We start from the raw sequence: 15,702 nt of genomic DNA on the forward strand, positions 1-15,702 counted from the left end.
ATGTGGCATTTATGATGTAAATCATTATAAAATTTAAAATTAAATCTATCAAGGCGTTGAACATTTATCGATTCATACACTCTCATGCAAGTAAATCCGGTAATTCAAAAATTCAAAAACAAAAAATGCGATTTGATATTTGATCATATGACTATGATTGTAGTTCTATATCGGACTTTGATTTCAATCGATTAGAAAAAGGCTTCCAATTTGCGATATTCGATTTTGAAGTGTTGAGTACTCAGCAATTAATCCCCAAAGATCGCATGCTAGACTGTAGAACCGATAGCCAAAGATCAATATTCTGTTATTATTATTTTTCAATTACATGCAGTTAATACTCAAATACCGGTTTTTTCATTATAAGATCATAGTGCATGAAGATTTCCCTTTATAGTACAAGTTTAATAAATTTGAATTCATTAGACATCCTGTTATTTATCAAACAATTAACCAGCCTTTTGGTGCATAGCTGGTTTACTGTGAATATTGCTTGTGTTTAATTTTAACTAACCCTTAACACTTAGAAAAATTATTCGAAGCATAATTATTCGCTTAAGGACTTGTTTTGTGAGCAGAAATATTAATATATATAATTAAGTTGAATTTGTCCTGAAAAATTAATCTGCATCTTCTTACTCTGTAGATACTTTTAAAAGTCGAAATTAATATATATATATATAACTGCAAAATGATGAACCGTCTTAAATGATGTCTGAAAGGAGAGATCCGAATGCAAAGGGTTAAATCTGTATTATCTAAATGAAGTACTATCTAAATGAATGATAACGTATTTTTAGCCATCAAATTTCAGTTCACAATCATTTTATTTTAAGTTAATTTTCGTCGTAATGTGTCTGCACTTTCTCATTTCGAGTGTAAATTGCCCCCCCCCCAAAAAAAAATGTCTTACCAAATATTCGCCTATTGCACTCACCATACCCTCAATTGCATAGAATATATATGACATTTTCGCTACACCCAACTTCGGCAAAATAAATAAATAAAAATTGTAGTATGGCGATAATGCAACAGTGATAGAATTAACCTCAAATTATCTTATATGATCTAATCAAGATAATGAGGGATTTATGATTTGTCTGATTTACAAAGAAAAGTCAATAATAAACTTTTTAAGGCTTCATAAGAAAACAATAATTTCTGTAAATCAAAATTTGAAAATTATAATTATTTTTATTGATTTTTTTATGATGATTTTGTTTATATCTTTAATTATCATACATTTGTATATTATTTTATCTTGCAATTCCTTTTTATTAACAAAACTTTGTTATTTATTAATATAATTTTCTTATAGGCTTGAGAGGTTATATTTGAGCCCATATTAACATAAGTCTTGAGAAATATATAAATGTTTATTTTAAACTAGATAGATGTAATATTTATCCTCTTATTAAAATAAATCTTCAAGTTATTTTTTCTAATAATATGTTGCTGTCCTTTAATTTTTAGACATCAATGTTTGATTTCTTATTACGAACACCCCTAAATCGTATTTTAAGAATGTCTTTAAGAAAAAAGTTATATTTGTGAGGAAGATCTTATATCAAATGTCGAAAAATGTACAATTCACTAAGCAATTTATTCCTTCCATTCATAGACATTTAAATCCTAACACATTGGAATATAAATTTAAACTTAACGAATTTGTGACTGGGCATGGAGACTAAAATCTATTTGAAACGCTTCTATGTTCTATGTTCTTGCTAAGTGGTGAAGTCCAGAATGCCAAGTACTCGAAACTTTAATGTGCCAAATTCACTTCCGAAAGACGTATACTTATGAATGGTCTACTAAAAATAATATAGAAGATCTCCTCGCTTCCTGTCTCTGTGCAGAATCGTTCTTCACATAATTTTGCACATGTAGTAACAGTATTATTTGCCGTATTATTTAAATTGTATTTCAATGTGTTTACTTATATATATTTTTGGCGTTTTGTATTTGTATTTTGAATATATTATTTTGCTCTTGTTTCTAAATCTATTCTCATTTTATAATCTTAATTAATAAATGTTTACGCTTGCATGTGAGCAATTTTTTTGTGTGTTTGTTTGTACTTGTGAACATTCTTGTTTTTTTTCTCTTTGGATTTGCTTGTTCCTTATCTTTTCCATTTGAAATTTTCTTCTTCTAACGACTGAATATTTATTTACATTTCTAAGCCTTATGTTACACTTGTTGGCACACAATTAAATATGCTTTCTGATGCACTGAATATAATTTAAATCGCTATATGTGATTGTCTTATGTGCATCATTGCTTTTCCATCAAATGAATGTATATTACACCTCATCAGATTTGTTTAGGGTTATTTGTAACTGACCAGCTATATATATATAAAATAACTCTAATCAATTTAGAAAACTTGGGATGAAATGGATAAAATTGTCACTTCTCCGTGTGTTCATTTATGTTTCTATGCTCATTTATTTTACATCTTATGTTCTCTATATTTACCTAGAGCCTACAAAGATGTTTAAATTCAACACTGTTTTATTTCGTTACAGTTGTAACAGTATAAATAATTGTCTGTCAGTATCATTTAAGCATTTCTAAGAATAAAATTATTTTCGGATGCAATTTCAAGGTTAACAATCTAAAAATAAGTTCATAATACCTTACATGGATTTTATTTCAGTTTCAAAGGAAGTTGAATTTTAGATGTCTAGACGCTTAAAGATTTTCAAAAATATTACTAAAACGTTAGCTAAGTGAAGTGTTTCTTGTTTAAATTTCCGGGTTTTTGTTTGAATCATTTGAATTCTTACAGAATCAATGAATTTGAACACAATTTCTTTTCGATATGTCTGCGGATGTCTACAAAATTTCTACAAAAATAAAAGTCTGAAACCTCAATATATCTTTTATTTTGGAGTCTCAACTTTATGAATTTGAAATTTATCAGTCTTGCATAAAGTAACTCGAAGCATCTTCATCTTTATCTTGTTTTATCGTCTCCTAAATAATTCTAGGTTTTATTTTGTTTGCGAGATTTTATTTCAAAAAACAAGTAAAATTCATTATTAGCTCATGTATATAGAAATTCGATATCGATATCATCGATATAGACATTTGTATTTGAAATTTCATGTCTTTGTACATAAATTTTATTCTAATACCTAAAAAACATCGCAAGGAAAAAGTGATGATTGTTCTTTCTGAATAAAGTAAAAACAAAATAGAGGGCAATAAATCATTTTTTTTTTTTTTTTTTTTGCAAATTTCAACAAAATTGGGAAAAAATACGAAATAGCGATTTTGAAACGAATTATTTATAAGCAGCATAGAAGGAGATTCAAAGATAAGATTATTGATAAAATCTATTTTCGATCTCATTCCAATTTAGAAATAAAATAATATTTTACAATAACCTATTTTTCAAATTTTAGTTTTATTTAATAATTAAATATGATTCCCAATACAAAGGTATTGATATAATAAGTAAATCTTATAACAATTTTATCAGAGAGTTAATGTTTTCATTTTTATTAAATATACATTTTGCAACTTTAATATAAAGCAAAATATTTTGCGATTCATTTTTAAATATTTTAAGAATAATAAAGTTATTATTAGAGTTTAATGTTCCGAGTTTTTAATATTATTTTAATTGTTTTTATTTTGAAATTTAAATTTAATAATTTTCCTGTTCTATTTTTGATGTAAAAAAAAGTTGAACACTTAGTCCATCTTCTGAAAGTAAAAATAAATATTATTAAGAAGCAGAACTTTCACAACTATAATATTTATTCATCCATGAATTGTAAAAACGCAAACTTGAAAAAAAATATCGACTGATCTATTGCGGACAAACATAAAGTTAATGATTTTTCTCAAAACGAAGAAGGACAATTCTACTGATGAGTTTTAGGAATAGGAATCGTAAATTACTTCTTATTCACTAAACCTCAATTCTCCATTACATGTAAGAGAAGTGATTTAAAAGCGAGCATTGCATTTACTGATGAGCTATTTACGTTAAATGAACCTTATCATAAGCATTTACCTCTATTCAAAGAATATAAGCCCGCAAAATAGGTCATATGTAAGGAAGGGACTGCTTTTTTCCGATGCGGGATTTTCTGGCTCATTGATGTATTTGAATGAACTCTTAACAAGGGAGACGTACATGAAATCACAGCATTTTCGCAATTCACATTGAATAAGGATTTTGATTGAATAGCAGCTGTTTTTTGCAAGAACGAAAAAAGAGAAATGTTTTATGTTTATTGCCTAATTTACAAATAAAAATAAATTAAATAATTTATTTTAATTAAACTTTACTAAGAGAATTCGGAGATGAACTGAAATATCAGAAATAATTCAATTCATTTTATTTATATACTTTTGAGCAGCTGATCTAAATCTGAATCAGCAAATCTAAAATGTACTCATCGAAAAGTTTTCAAGGAAAATGTAATTAATTCATTTAAATGGATATTGGTTTACAATCATAGTATATAAAAAGTATGCGAATATTATAAGATCTTGGTTTAAAAAAATAGAAAAAAAAATATCTTTAATAAATTTATGAATATAAAATCTCCGAAAAACCTTACTAAGGAAAACAAGCAAACATTTTTCTCCACCGATATTTATTGAATCAGCATTCCAAATGCTTTTTCTTTTTAATGTTTAAAACCAGGAAAAGAATTTTAGGAAATATAGTAATTTAAATGATGAGTAAGCAGAGTAATTTTAATGTAATTTCAATGTTTTGAAAGTTTAGTAAGAATGTATGAATTTTAAATTTTTTTTTCACTTATTGACTTTGTCTTACGAAATCAAATGATAACGAATAATCATGTCTTTTAATAAGATAATCATGATAATAATAAAAAAATTATAAATATAATAAAATAATATATAAAAATAATAATATAATATTATATGATAATAATATATAATTTATTAATATATAAAATAACATATAATAATAATATAAAAATATAATCATGTTATTAATTTTGTCATGTGTTTTTTAAAAATATATCAGTTCTTGGATTAGAAGTGAAGTAAAGAAATAGTATGTTAAATTATTCAAATAAGAACAATATTTTGAAGTAAGAATTAAGAACAATATTTTGAAGTTTTTTTTCTTTTTAAATAATATAAAAACTTAATTTTATAACTAAAATAAATATATAAAAGCCAACTATATATAAATATTAAAAATTTAATCTGAATATAAAGTAAATAATTAGCCCAAACTGTTTTCTTTTCCATATAAGTAATTATTTATTTATTATCAATATAGTTACTAAGTATTCATATAATATCGCTACTAATAATCATTTATGGAGTTAAGTTATATTCAAGTATTACTTTCTTCTTCAAATACCGCAGTAGGAGGTTTATCATGTAAATCCCTTATATGTAAGTCGAGATGCTTTGCATTTACTTATAAAGTGAAATTTCAAAGAAAGTTGCATTTTCCGGGTCTTCTAATTAGGATCATTATCTCTATGGATAGAATTATCTTTAAGAGAGTTGATTTACACTGGAAAAATGATTATTGGGAAATAAATTGACATGAATCAGTCACATTAATTCCTTCCAGAAGATTAAAAGGAATTCAAGTTAAGCTACAGAGCATTTTCTAGTGATTTTAATAATCCGAGTTGGTAATTCTCATCATAATAGATATATCATTAATTCTTGCTTTTCAGTTTGTTTCTCTTTCGAACATAAGAGATTTCCGAGACCCAGAGGCTATGGTATAAGACCCAGCACACAGAATTTGCATGTAAGATTAACAAACGGTAGTTATTTAAAGAATCAATGTGACAATTATGGATTTATATCTAATATGGAACAAATCTAAATTCTGCGTAATGTTAATGCTTAAATTCAAGAAAGGAGCGCAATAATTTAAACGAAACAAATATTTTATTATTAAAGAGTACTAATATTATCTATATATAATGATTTCTTTTTTAAATATAAAATATAGCTAAGCAAGCTTCTTTAAAATTCAAATAATGCTTTTAAGTAGATTCAAATAAATATATAGTTCTTATTCAACCAATGTAGTTAAAGCCTAGATTTAAAATGCTATGGTAATAATTAGATGGTCAATAAAACGATAAATCCTGATGGTGATTTAATGTAATTAATTTCCAGGCCATATAATCTAAAAATATTTCCTAATGCGATCACAGTTTTAAAGTAACAATGTAATTTACTTTTCTTTTTCATCTATTTTTGTTGATCCATTTTTGCTCTGAACATTGCTTTGGAACTTTCCAAGTAATTCACCATAAATAAAAGATTTATGATTACAAGAATAATGATTACAAGGCATAATATAAAATAAAAAATATTATAAGTTAATTATTTTTATCTTTTTGTTTATCACATAAAATTCCATTCCCCCCCCCCCTAAAACACTAGAACACCTTCTCAAATAAGTAATTATATTTGGAAAGAAATATAATTAAAACTTTTTTTATTTTCATTTATTTTTTGAAATTCTAAATTATATTGATTGGATTTAAATATTTTTAGTATTTAAGCTGCTAATTTCTTCATACAAATTTTTACTACGTTTCCTTACAATGAATTATTAACCTATTTTTTAAGTGTTCTGTTTTTATTTCAAACATACTGTATATGCATAACAATTGTTATAAATGCTACATAATAAATTACTCAAAATGCTTCATATATTTTTTAAGAATAAAAAAAAAGGAAAAAAATGAAAAAATGAGGAAAAATAATGAATTTATATTTCTTATAATGCTTGTTTGATACCACATAAATAAAATAGGTGAATATTTTACATATATTTCGCTTACGGTTCTTATTAATTGAAATGAATATAAAAATTAGAGAAGAGCTTACTAGATTCATGAAGATTAAACTAATTTTTTGTTTGTTAAAATGCAGAAGAGAGAAATTCTTTACTAATTACTTTATTATGCTTTATTTATTTATTAATCAAGAAAATTATCCTCGTGCTCAATGACATAACTTATTAACAATAATAAAACTGTTAAATATACATCTTAATCTAATTAAACAATTAATCTTTCGTTTCTGTGATAACATTTCTTGAATTTTAACATTTAACTGTATATTGTGATATATGTAAATAAAATAGTTAAATTTTACAATTTTAAAATTGGAATTTTTCTTGTAAACAAGCAAATCCTTATTTTTAAGATTATTTATTTCCATTAATTCATTAGTTACTTTGGTTTAACAATTTTAAATTAAAATATCTTTGAAACTTCTTTCTTATAAGAACATGTTTCTTATTTTATTCAATAAGACATTTTAAAGATAGATAATTCATTTTAAGTAAATATAATCCTACACAATTACGGAAAACAGTTATTGTTCTGATGTTTATATCAATAAGTGGATTATAAACTTTTCTTCAATTTTTACAGAGGATTTTTATTGCAGCCATTTTAATTTTTGGAGTTAGTTTACCGCGGATTGTTGGTCATTACAGAAGTTACATATGTTCATCCTTTATTATTTCTTTAAATAATCTATTTATTTTAAAGAATTAAAGCAAACTAGGTAAAAAATTAAAAAGTTATTATTAGAATGAATTCATTTAAGTTAAAGAAAATTATGAATAAATTTTAATTAAATTAAAATTTATTAATATTATGCTCCTTTTTTCCCTTAAATATTAAAATTTTTAAAGTTTATTTTTATGTTTATAAGTATTTTATCATCATTCATTCAACTATATCCATTTAATTTATAATACAATAACTCCACAAAAATTTGTTTTTAACCTATAAGTTTTTTTATTATTTTCTATGTATATCAGGGAAAAGCTTTCCAATTTTTTTACTTTCTTTTTATTGAAAATGTAATCAAAATATGAGCAAAAATTACAAATTAATTCCATAAATTTGTAAAAATATTTTTAATTTCTTTCCTGTATAATTAAACAAAAATGTATTTTCCCCGCCTCATCAAAACATTTTGACTATCAAGAAGTCTGCTGTTAACAATATCTACCAGATTACATCATCACAAGACAAGTAATATCCATATATACCTAAACCATATCAATATTTGTAATTATTTTACTGCACAGTTAAACAAGAATGTGTTTCCTTCTCCAAGCATTCAGACTGTCAAGAAGTCTGCTAAAAGATTATGTTGTCACAGGACACGTGGGGAACATACACCAAACCCGATTGGATTCAACCCCACGGGGAAAGAGAGAAAAGGTGCAGTTAAGGACCAAGCATGTACAAATGGCTTGGGATTTTTCTTTTAATAAATCCCTCTGCGTTTGTCATGATCTCTGCATACCCGCAAGGAAATAGGATGCAAAGGGTACGAAAGCACAGTGCAGTACTTGGTGAACTAACAATCATTTTATTCGTTCCCTCCCTTTCCGTGCACCGATGGATTGACACATGAACATGAATGTATACATGCAAGACGAAGCCTGCCCTAATTACTGGTTAACCCCCGTCTTCCCATAATGATTTTGCCTTCTCGAAACTTAAGCTCTTCCCTCCCCACGCATAGGGTTTGGAAGATTATATCAATTATTTAAAGATTAAGTCTCAGGACAAGGGTGCTGCACGCGAATTCGACTACTTTCAGCTTTTAAACGGGTCTTTCGATCGGCCTTCTACCCTTCAGCTTCTTCCCCTCTTTTTTTTTTTATTCTTTCAGACTTCGAGAAGGGGTTTTCCTGGAAAAATAAAATGGGACAATAAAGGTTATTTCTGTTGAGTTTCTTTTTCGATTTTTATCGTTGTCAAAATGTTGGGGGTTTTTTTCAATCCCTTTTCAAACAGTACATTGTGTTTGTTCTTTGTGTTATTCGTCTCTGTTGATATCTGTCTTATTGACTTTTACTTTCTCTTTCTTTCTTTCTCTCTCTTTCTCTCTCTCTCTCTCTATATATATATATATACCTTAAGAAAAACAAAACAAAAACATTTAGAATGAAAGGTTATTTAAACTGTTTCGTATATCAAAAACATTTTATATTTTGCTGTAATTTATATTTTTGGACAAAACTAATAATTTTACTGCAGCAATGTAAGTGAGAGGGAGATAAACAGATAATTTGATAGCATAATGAAATATGTGTACTAAAATAAATTCTTTAAAAAATATAGCTAAAGGTGCCATTATTAGCAGAAAATCTGGCACTAATAAATAAAAGCTGAATATAGAAAATAAATAATCAAATATTCAGAAGTAAAGATCTCAAACATTTAAAAAAAGACCCCAGGAGTTTCTGTACGTGAACAGTATTTGAGTGTTAGAAATTAATTTTATATGTGGAATAAATGGATCCGAAGCAGAAATGATAAAAAAAAAATTGCCATAATCTTACAAAGCACTAAATATTTTATTTATTAGAATCTGTCAGGTGATTAGATCTCGAATGTGATTAGACAAAATTTCTCAGAATATAAAATTATTGCATTTAAAATTGTGACTCTTAAATAATTAAAACAGAACGATATTTGAAAGTAAGGAATTAATTTTATATGTGGAATCAATAGATTCGATGCAGATATGATCCAAAAATGGTCATAATCACTCAAAATACTAAATATTTTATTTATTAGAATCTGTCAGGTGATTACATCTAGCATGAGACTAGACGAATTTTCTCAGAATATAAAATTATTGCAATTAAAATTATGGCTCTTAAATAATTATTCATTCTGCCTAAGAAATATTTGCTTTTTATGCTTTGATTTTGTGATTAATGAATATTTCAAGCAAGTACTAACATGTAAATGCAAGTATTTAACATGTAAATATTTTCACTAATATGTAAAATACTAATATATAATAAATACATACATTATATGTAAATTACTTTCTCAATATAATAAATTTTACTTACGAAAATATATCATGCATCAAAAGCTATTGCTAAATCTAGAAAAATTTAAATATTGCCTGAATGTAGTAATTTAAATATTTTGTTAATTCGGAAAATTATAGAAATTATTTAATTTTGCAGATATAATAATTATTGAAATATTTAGAGGTTTAATCTAAAAACTTTGATAAGAAAAACTGAAATTTATCAATTGTTTTATCTATGTTCAATAAGTGGTATTATGCACCCATGGGATAGTTATACTTCAAGCTAACTATTTAAGAAATAGGCAAAATTGTTGTTCTTAAAATGTATTACTACAAACTCTAATTAATTTTTTTTTAGATTTTTAAAATATAAAAAAAATTAATAGCAGTAATATTATAATAAATTTTATGAAGATAATGTTTAATTTGTTCAAAATATAATATTATCATATAAAATAATGCCATGCCATACGAAATAAATACTTTATAAAAAGCATGTGTTAGGAAATTTCATGTTGAAATAATGTTAATATAATTTATTGGCTACTTTTTTATACAGACAACTCCACATGCTTGCAACAAGTGAATATGTATTTGCATTTATATATCAAATTTAATTATTTAAAAAAATTAGTAGTCCTAAACTTTTTTTAAGCAAATAACGACGTATATAAGATTCTTAGAGAAGACATTTGTTTTGCTAAAATTTATTAAAATGATTTCGTAAAACAAAATTAAGCGCTTTTTTGTCTTTGCTGTGACTCAAAAGTTGTTTAGGAGAAGCTAAGCAATTGCCTGGAAAAAACTGGACTGGTCGCATTCAGAATTGTTTTCTTTAGGCAATATTTAGAAAATCTTACGAAGCGTTTCTTGGGAAATGATCTAGTTTATTATACCATTTAATAGGGATTTAGAAAAACATATTCTCGGTTGATCTCCGTTTCACTATTCTCTCAGAAAATAGAAATTTCTCGAACGTTTGTTTAGCTCATAGAAAAATGCAAACTATAAACTATTACTATTTTGGAGATTTTACTATTGGAACAATGAAATGTGTGAACCTTACAAATTTTTCTAGACAGTTAAATAAAACAGATTTATACAAATAATTTAATTCCAAGCACGTGCAATTTTTAATGGTTTCATAATTACTTATTTTACTAATTAAGATTTCTGTCCCTGAACTTGCACACAGAATGCCATTTAAATAGTTGTAAGTATAAGCAACTAGTATCCATATCCAAAAGTTATTGTTAAAAAAATTATCAACGCATGGTAAATCTTAATTGTTTCATGGACTACGTAAAACTACTTTTGTTTTAACTGCTATTAAAGATAAATGTGTAAAGTTTCGAAAGCCAGCTATCCAGTTTAGAAGACTAGTCTTTTTAATTGGATAGATAACATGATTCAAGATGATATATTTTTACTACTTTAAATTATATATTTTAAATAGTCAATTGCATTGTTTTAAAGGAAAATAAGTTATAAAAAAATATTTTTTCTTTTCAAATTACCTCTTTGTCACTGTAACTTAAAAAAAATGTTTACATGGTTCGAATTAGAAAAGCATTATCTACCCTGTATATGTGTAAAAACAAATATAACATGATTTGCATGTTGATATTTAAACAAGAAATGAGTATAAAATGATAAGTAAATGTTTAAACTAAAGAAACAAATATTTACAACCAGATTTTATCAATACTTTTCATATTTTATTTATGAAATCAATATTTGTTATTAAAAAAATATTTACATTTTCTCATAAAAAAAACCTTAATTTTTAATAGGTAAATTGAACATATTTATATTTAATGACTAATACTTTTTTCTTGATATTGTAAACGGAAAATTAAACTTTGCGACTTTGCTTAAATTTTCGATTTTTTCTCTTATTTTAAATAAAAATAAATTCAGAATTATGTATGAGAAATAAATACATTTAATGATTATTATAGAATGAAAAATTGCCCCACACTTCCAGTATTTAAGTAATGAATTCAACCCAACTTCTGAAATAAAATGATTGCAATAAAACACTCAAAATCTAATTTTAGTTACCTTTAAAAGATTGTTAAACCCTAAAAATACTATATCAGCAATAAGAAAATATAATAAGCAATTATATATAGAAAATAATTAAAAATATAAGTGAATAAGCAAATGATTTATTTCTTTTTATGACAAAAATAAAAACATTTTTCCTGCTAAAGCTGTTGTCCAAAAACGTCTGGGTGTAATAAAAATGGGGAATTGTTATTTATCGTTAAAATATATACTACTAGATTAGCTTAAAAGTAAAAGGGGAAGATACAATGATATATTAGATTTACATTTTGGACTAAAACACATTAGATTTTTATAGTATAGTTAATTTTTTCTCACTCTTTTTAAATTTAAATAGCTCCATTTTTTTCAAATGATCTTTGCATTTGTACGTGTATTTCGATTCTTAGTTAACTGGAAACAAATTGTCTCCCGCTAATTAGAATTTCCGTTGTCACGGCGAGCAAAGAGGCTTAGCCTAAAAAGTACAAAATGAAAGGACGGTTGGAGAAAAGGGGAGAGGGGAAATTGAATATCCCCTTACTTTCAGTCCACCCCTCTCTCAATCAGCGGAACGAACGAGAGAAACAAAATTAATCGAAAAGAGATCATCCAGAGTGAGGATCACATTTTTTCGTTATATTTTTTTTTCTTCTTCTTCTCTCTCTTTCTCTCTCTTTTTTTTAGGTTTAAGTCATGTTTGAGGTTGAAAATGTGCAAAAAAAGTGTCGTCATGGAATTCCCTGGGTGGCAACAGAATAAAATAAATGAAAAAGAAAGATGATGTCAAAGAATGATATACTTTTTAAAGAGTAGCAAAAAAACAACAACCTCTGTTTAAAATAGGGTTTGATGCAAAAATAAGAAAAAAGTAAATTTTCATGGAACTTTACATAAAACGTGTCACCTAGCGTCAGGAACGAAAATTCTTCACGAGAATTTTAATTAGTGATAATTTCGAAATCATGATGTCAGAGGAAGAGAAGGTCTTACGAAAGCAAGGCTTAGCAAAATAAAGAAGACGTCCATAATTATAAAAGCTGCATCATTTTTTTTTTCTATTGGACATCACAGAAATCTTTTATTTTTGAAATATTGTCTCCCTTTCTTAAACAACAATCTTTATTTTAAAAATGTTTTGACTATTGAAATTAAGATTTGTAAGCAAATGATTAAAAAATATTCAGTAAAGAAAATATATTATTGATTCCTTAAGATTTTTCAATAGTTTTAGTATGATATTTATGTTTGAAATTAGGATTTGTGAGGAAATTATTAAAAATTTTCAATAAAGAAAATATATCATTGATTTCCTAAATTTATCATTTATTTTACTATAATATATATGTTAGAAATTAAGATATGTGAGGAAATTATTAAAAATATGCAATAAAAAAGAAATCATTGTAAAAAATTGTAAAAAATCGTAAAATTAATTGTAAAATTGTTATTGTAAAAGATCATTGTAAATATATCACATATAAAAAAATTCAATTATTTTAATATGATATATATATATATATATATATATATATATATATATATATATATATATATATATATATATATAAAATTAAGATCTGTGATGAAATTATTAAAAATATTCAATAAAGAAAATACATTGTTAGTTTAATAAGATTCTGCAAAGATTTTTATATGTTCTTGATCAAAATATTCGGAGAAATTGAAATTTTTGGAAAAATAATGTTAAAATAATTCCAAATCGAAGAAAAAAAATACTGATAAATGGACTGTGAAAGGTAATTTCTGTTTTGCCTTTTAAAAGCCAATTTTATTTTCAGTTTGAATTTTAGAGAAAATAATGTTAAATTACTGAATAAACTAGGAAAGGAAATTTCCGCTTTGTGTTTCATATTATGTATTGTTATGAAAAATTTAAAAGTTTCTAAGTTTGAACTTGCTCATTTAATTCCAGATGTTTAAAATGTTTTCTAAGCTCAGTTGAATGTCATATGTTGCAATTCATTTATCAAAATAATTAATGAATGAACTGAAGCACATAGAATTCTTTTTGTGCCAAGTCTCAAAAAATTGCGATAATTAGAGCTCAAATAAATTATATTAATTAAACTGAAAAGGCAGATAAAAATTATTGTAGAAGAAAACCTGAAATACTGTGTTAAAAGAAATATATTTTAAGAAATATATATATATAAGAAATATATATAAAGAACAATATCAATAGTTCTTTAAATATTTTGAAAAATTAAAACTTTTCTAAGTTGTTTTCAGTAAATTCAGAATTTTTCTTACAGAAACTGTAAAGAGTTCATACATGAAAACTGAGCAGCATAAAATGACAATCTGAATTGGTTTTTCTTTCTAATTCCAAACAAATATTCTGCAAAAGAACTTGTTTATTTATACAAATCAATTAAAAAATTCCAACATTTTATTTAAGAAATTATCAAAACGTTTTACTAATGTTAATTTCTGTGTACTGTATCACCAAACTAGAAAAATAATTTTCTTCAAATATTTAGTAAATAAAATTTTCTAAAATGTTCCAAAGTATTATTAGGTTTCAGAATTTTTTTCAAAACTTTTTTTTTATATAAGTAATATAAAATTAAAAAAGTGTAAAGTTATACTATTACTTTCTTTTTAATTTGCCTATAATATAAATAGTATTGGAATCTTTTAAATCTGTGATTTTGCGAAACTCTATTTGAAATTCCAATTTTTGTATTTTAAATATTTTTCATACTTTAAAAATATTTAAAAACAAATGTTGAAAAGTAATTTATCCATACATATAAAAAGATTGTTGAACTTTGAATTGCGAAAAGAATGCTTAAAGGTGAAGTTGATCTTTCGATACAAAAAAGAAAAAAAATTATAAAATAAAGAATACGAATTGTAGTATAAAAGCATGAAATTGAACAAAAATACAACTTAAAATGTCTTACCATCAAAACATTCTTCTTCAACTTCACACACAGTTGGGCTGAAGAAACAACCTAAAAAACGTAAAAGACATATAATACCAATAGAAAACTTAAATGAAAGTACAATTTAAAAATTTAATATAACTTTTAAATAGATTTATCTTAATGAGAGATACAAAGAAGTCCAGGAATAGTTCTTTCAAAGGTGAATATTATTGATAAAAAAAACTGTTAATTTCATAAAAGGTACTTTTATTTCCTGAGTATTAAAATGTTCTGTTATTTTAAATGATTTAAATCTATTACTAAAAGCGTGATAAGATAAAAGCTATTACTAAGATAATGTGTGATACTGTTCCTTTTTCATTTCTTTTTTATGTTAAAAAGGGTTTATAGTCCACATTCAGCACACATTTCAATAGAAATGCGCATATCAATTTTTTTGTTTCTACAATAAGAATGTTATTGACATTAAAAGATTTAACTTTTGACGGAAAAATAAGTTTTCTAGGGTAACTACGAAAATTTTCTGAATTGACACAGAAAAATTAAGCTTATTCTCTGGAGTTGGAAAGAATTTAAATATCCATATTTAGTTTATCATTTTAAATATTATTCATTTAATCTTATTTCTAAATGAAATCCTATTTATGGAAATAATTTAAATACTAATTCAGATAAGAACATTTCAAAACAAAATTTTTTTATTCCTAGAATTTTTCAGTAGTTATTTAATTGATAATTATAACTTTATATATTTACTTATTTATTACAATAATTCTTAGGATTTCACAAAATATTTTTATGTAGAAATTAACAAAAACCAAATATATATATATATATATATATATATATATATACTAATGCGATTACAAAAACATGAATGCAAATCTGTAAACAACAA

The 15,702-nt window shown here is 24.8% G+C and overlaps 1 protein-coding gene across 1 annotated transcript in view; it reads right to left on the reverse strand.

Moving 5' to 3' along the window:
* The window catches only part of LOC129967124 (receptor-type tyrosine-protein phosphatase N2-like), a 595,790-nt gene that overhangs the window by 345,332 nt on the left and 234,756 nt on the right, over positions 1 to 15,702 (reverse strand). The window contains exon 3 of the mRNA XM_056081809.1: positions 14,820 to 14,870. Within this exon, the coding sequence (XP_055937784.1) occupies positions 14,820 to 14,870 (51 nt within the window). The remainder of the gene's footprint in view (positions 1 to 14,819; positions 14,871 to 15,702) is intronic.

The sequence above is a fragment of the Argiope bruennichi genome, chromosome 4, assembly GCF_947563725.1.
Source record: "Argiope bruennichi chromosome 4, qqArgBrue1.1, whole genome shotgun sequence".
Lineage (NCBI taxonomy): Eukaryota > Metazoa > Arthropoda > Arachnida > Araneae > Araneidae > Argiope > Argiope bruennichi.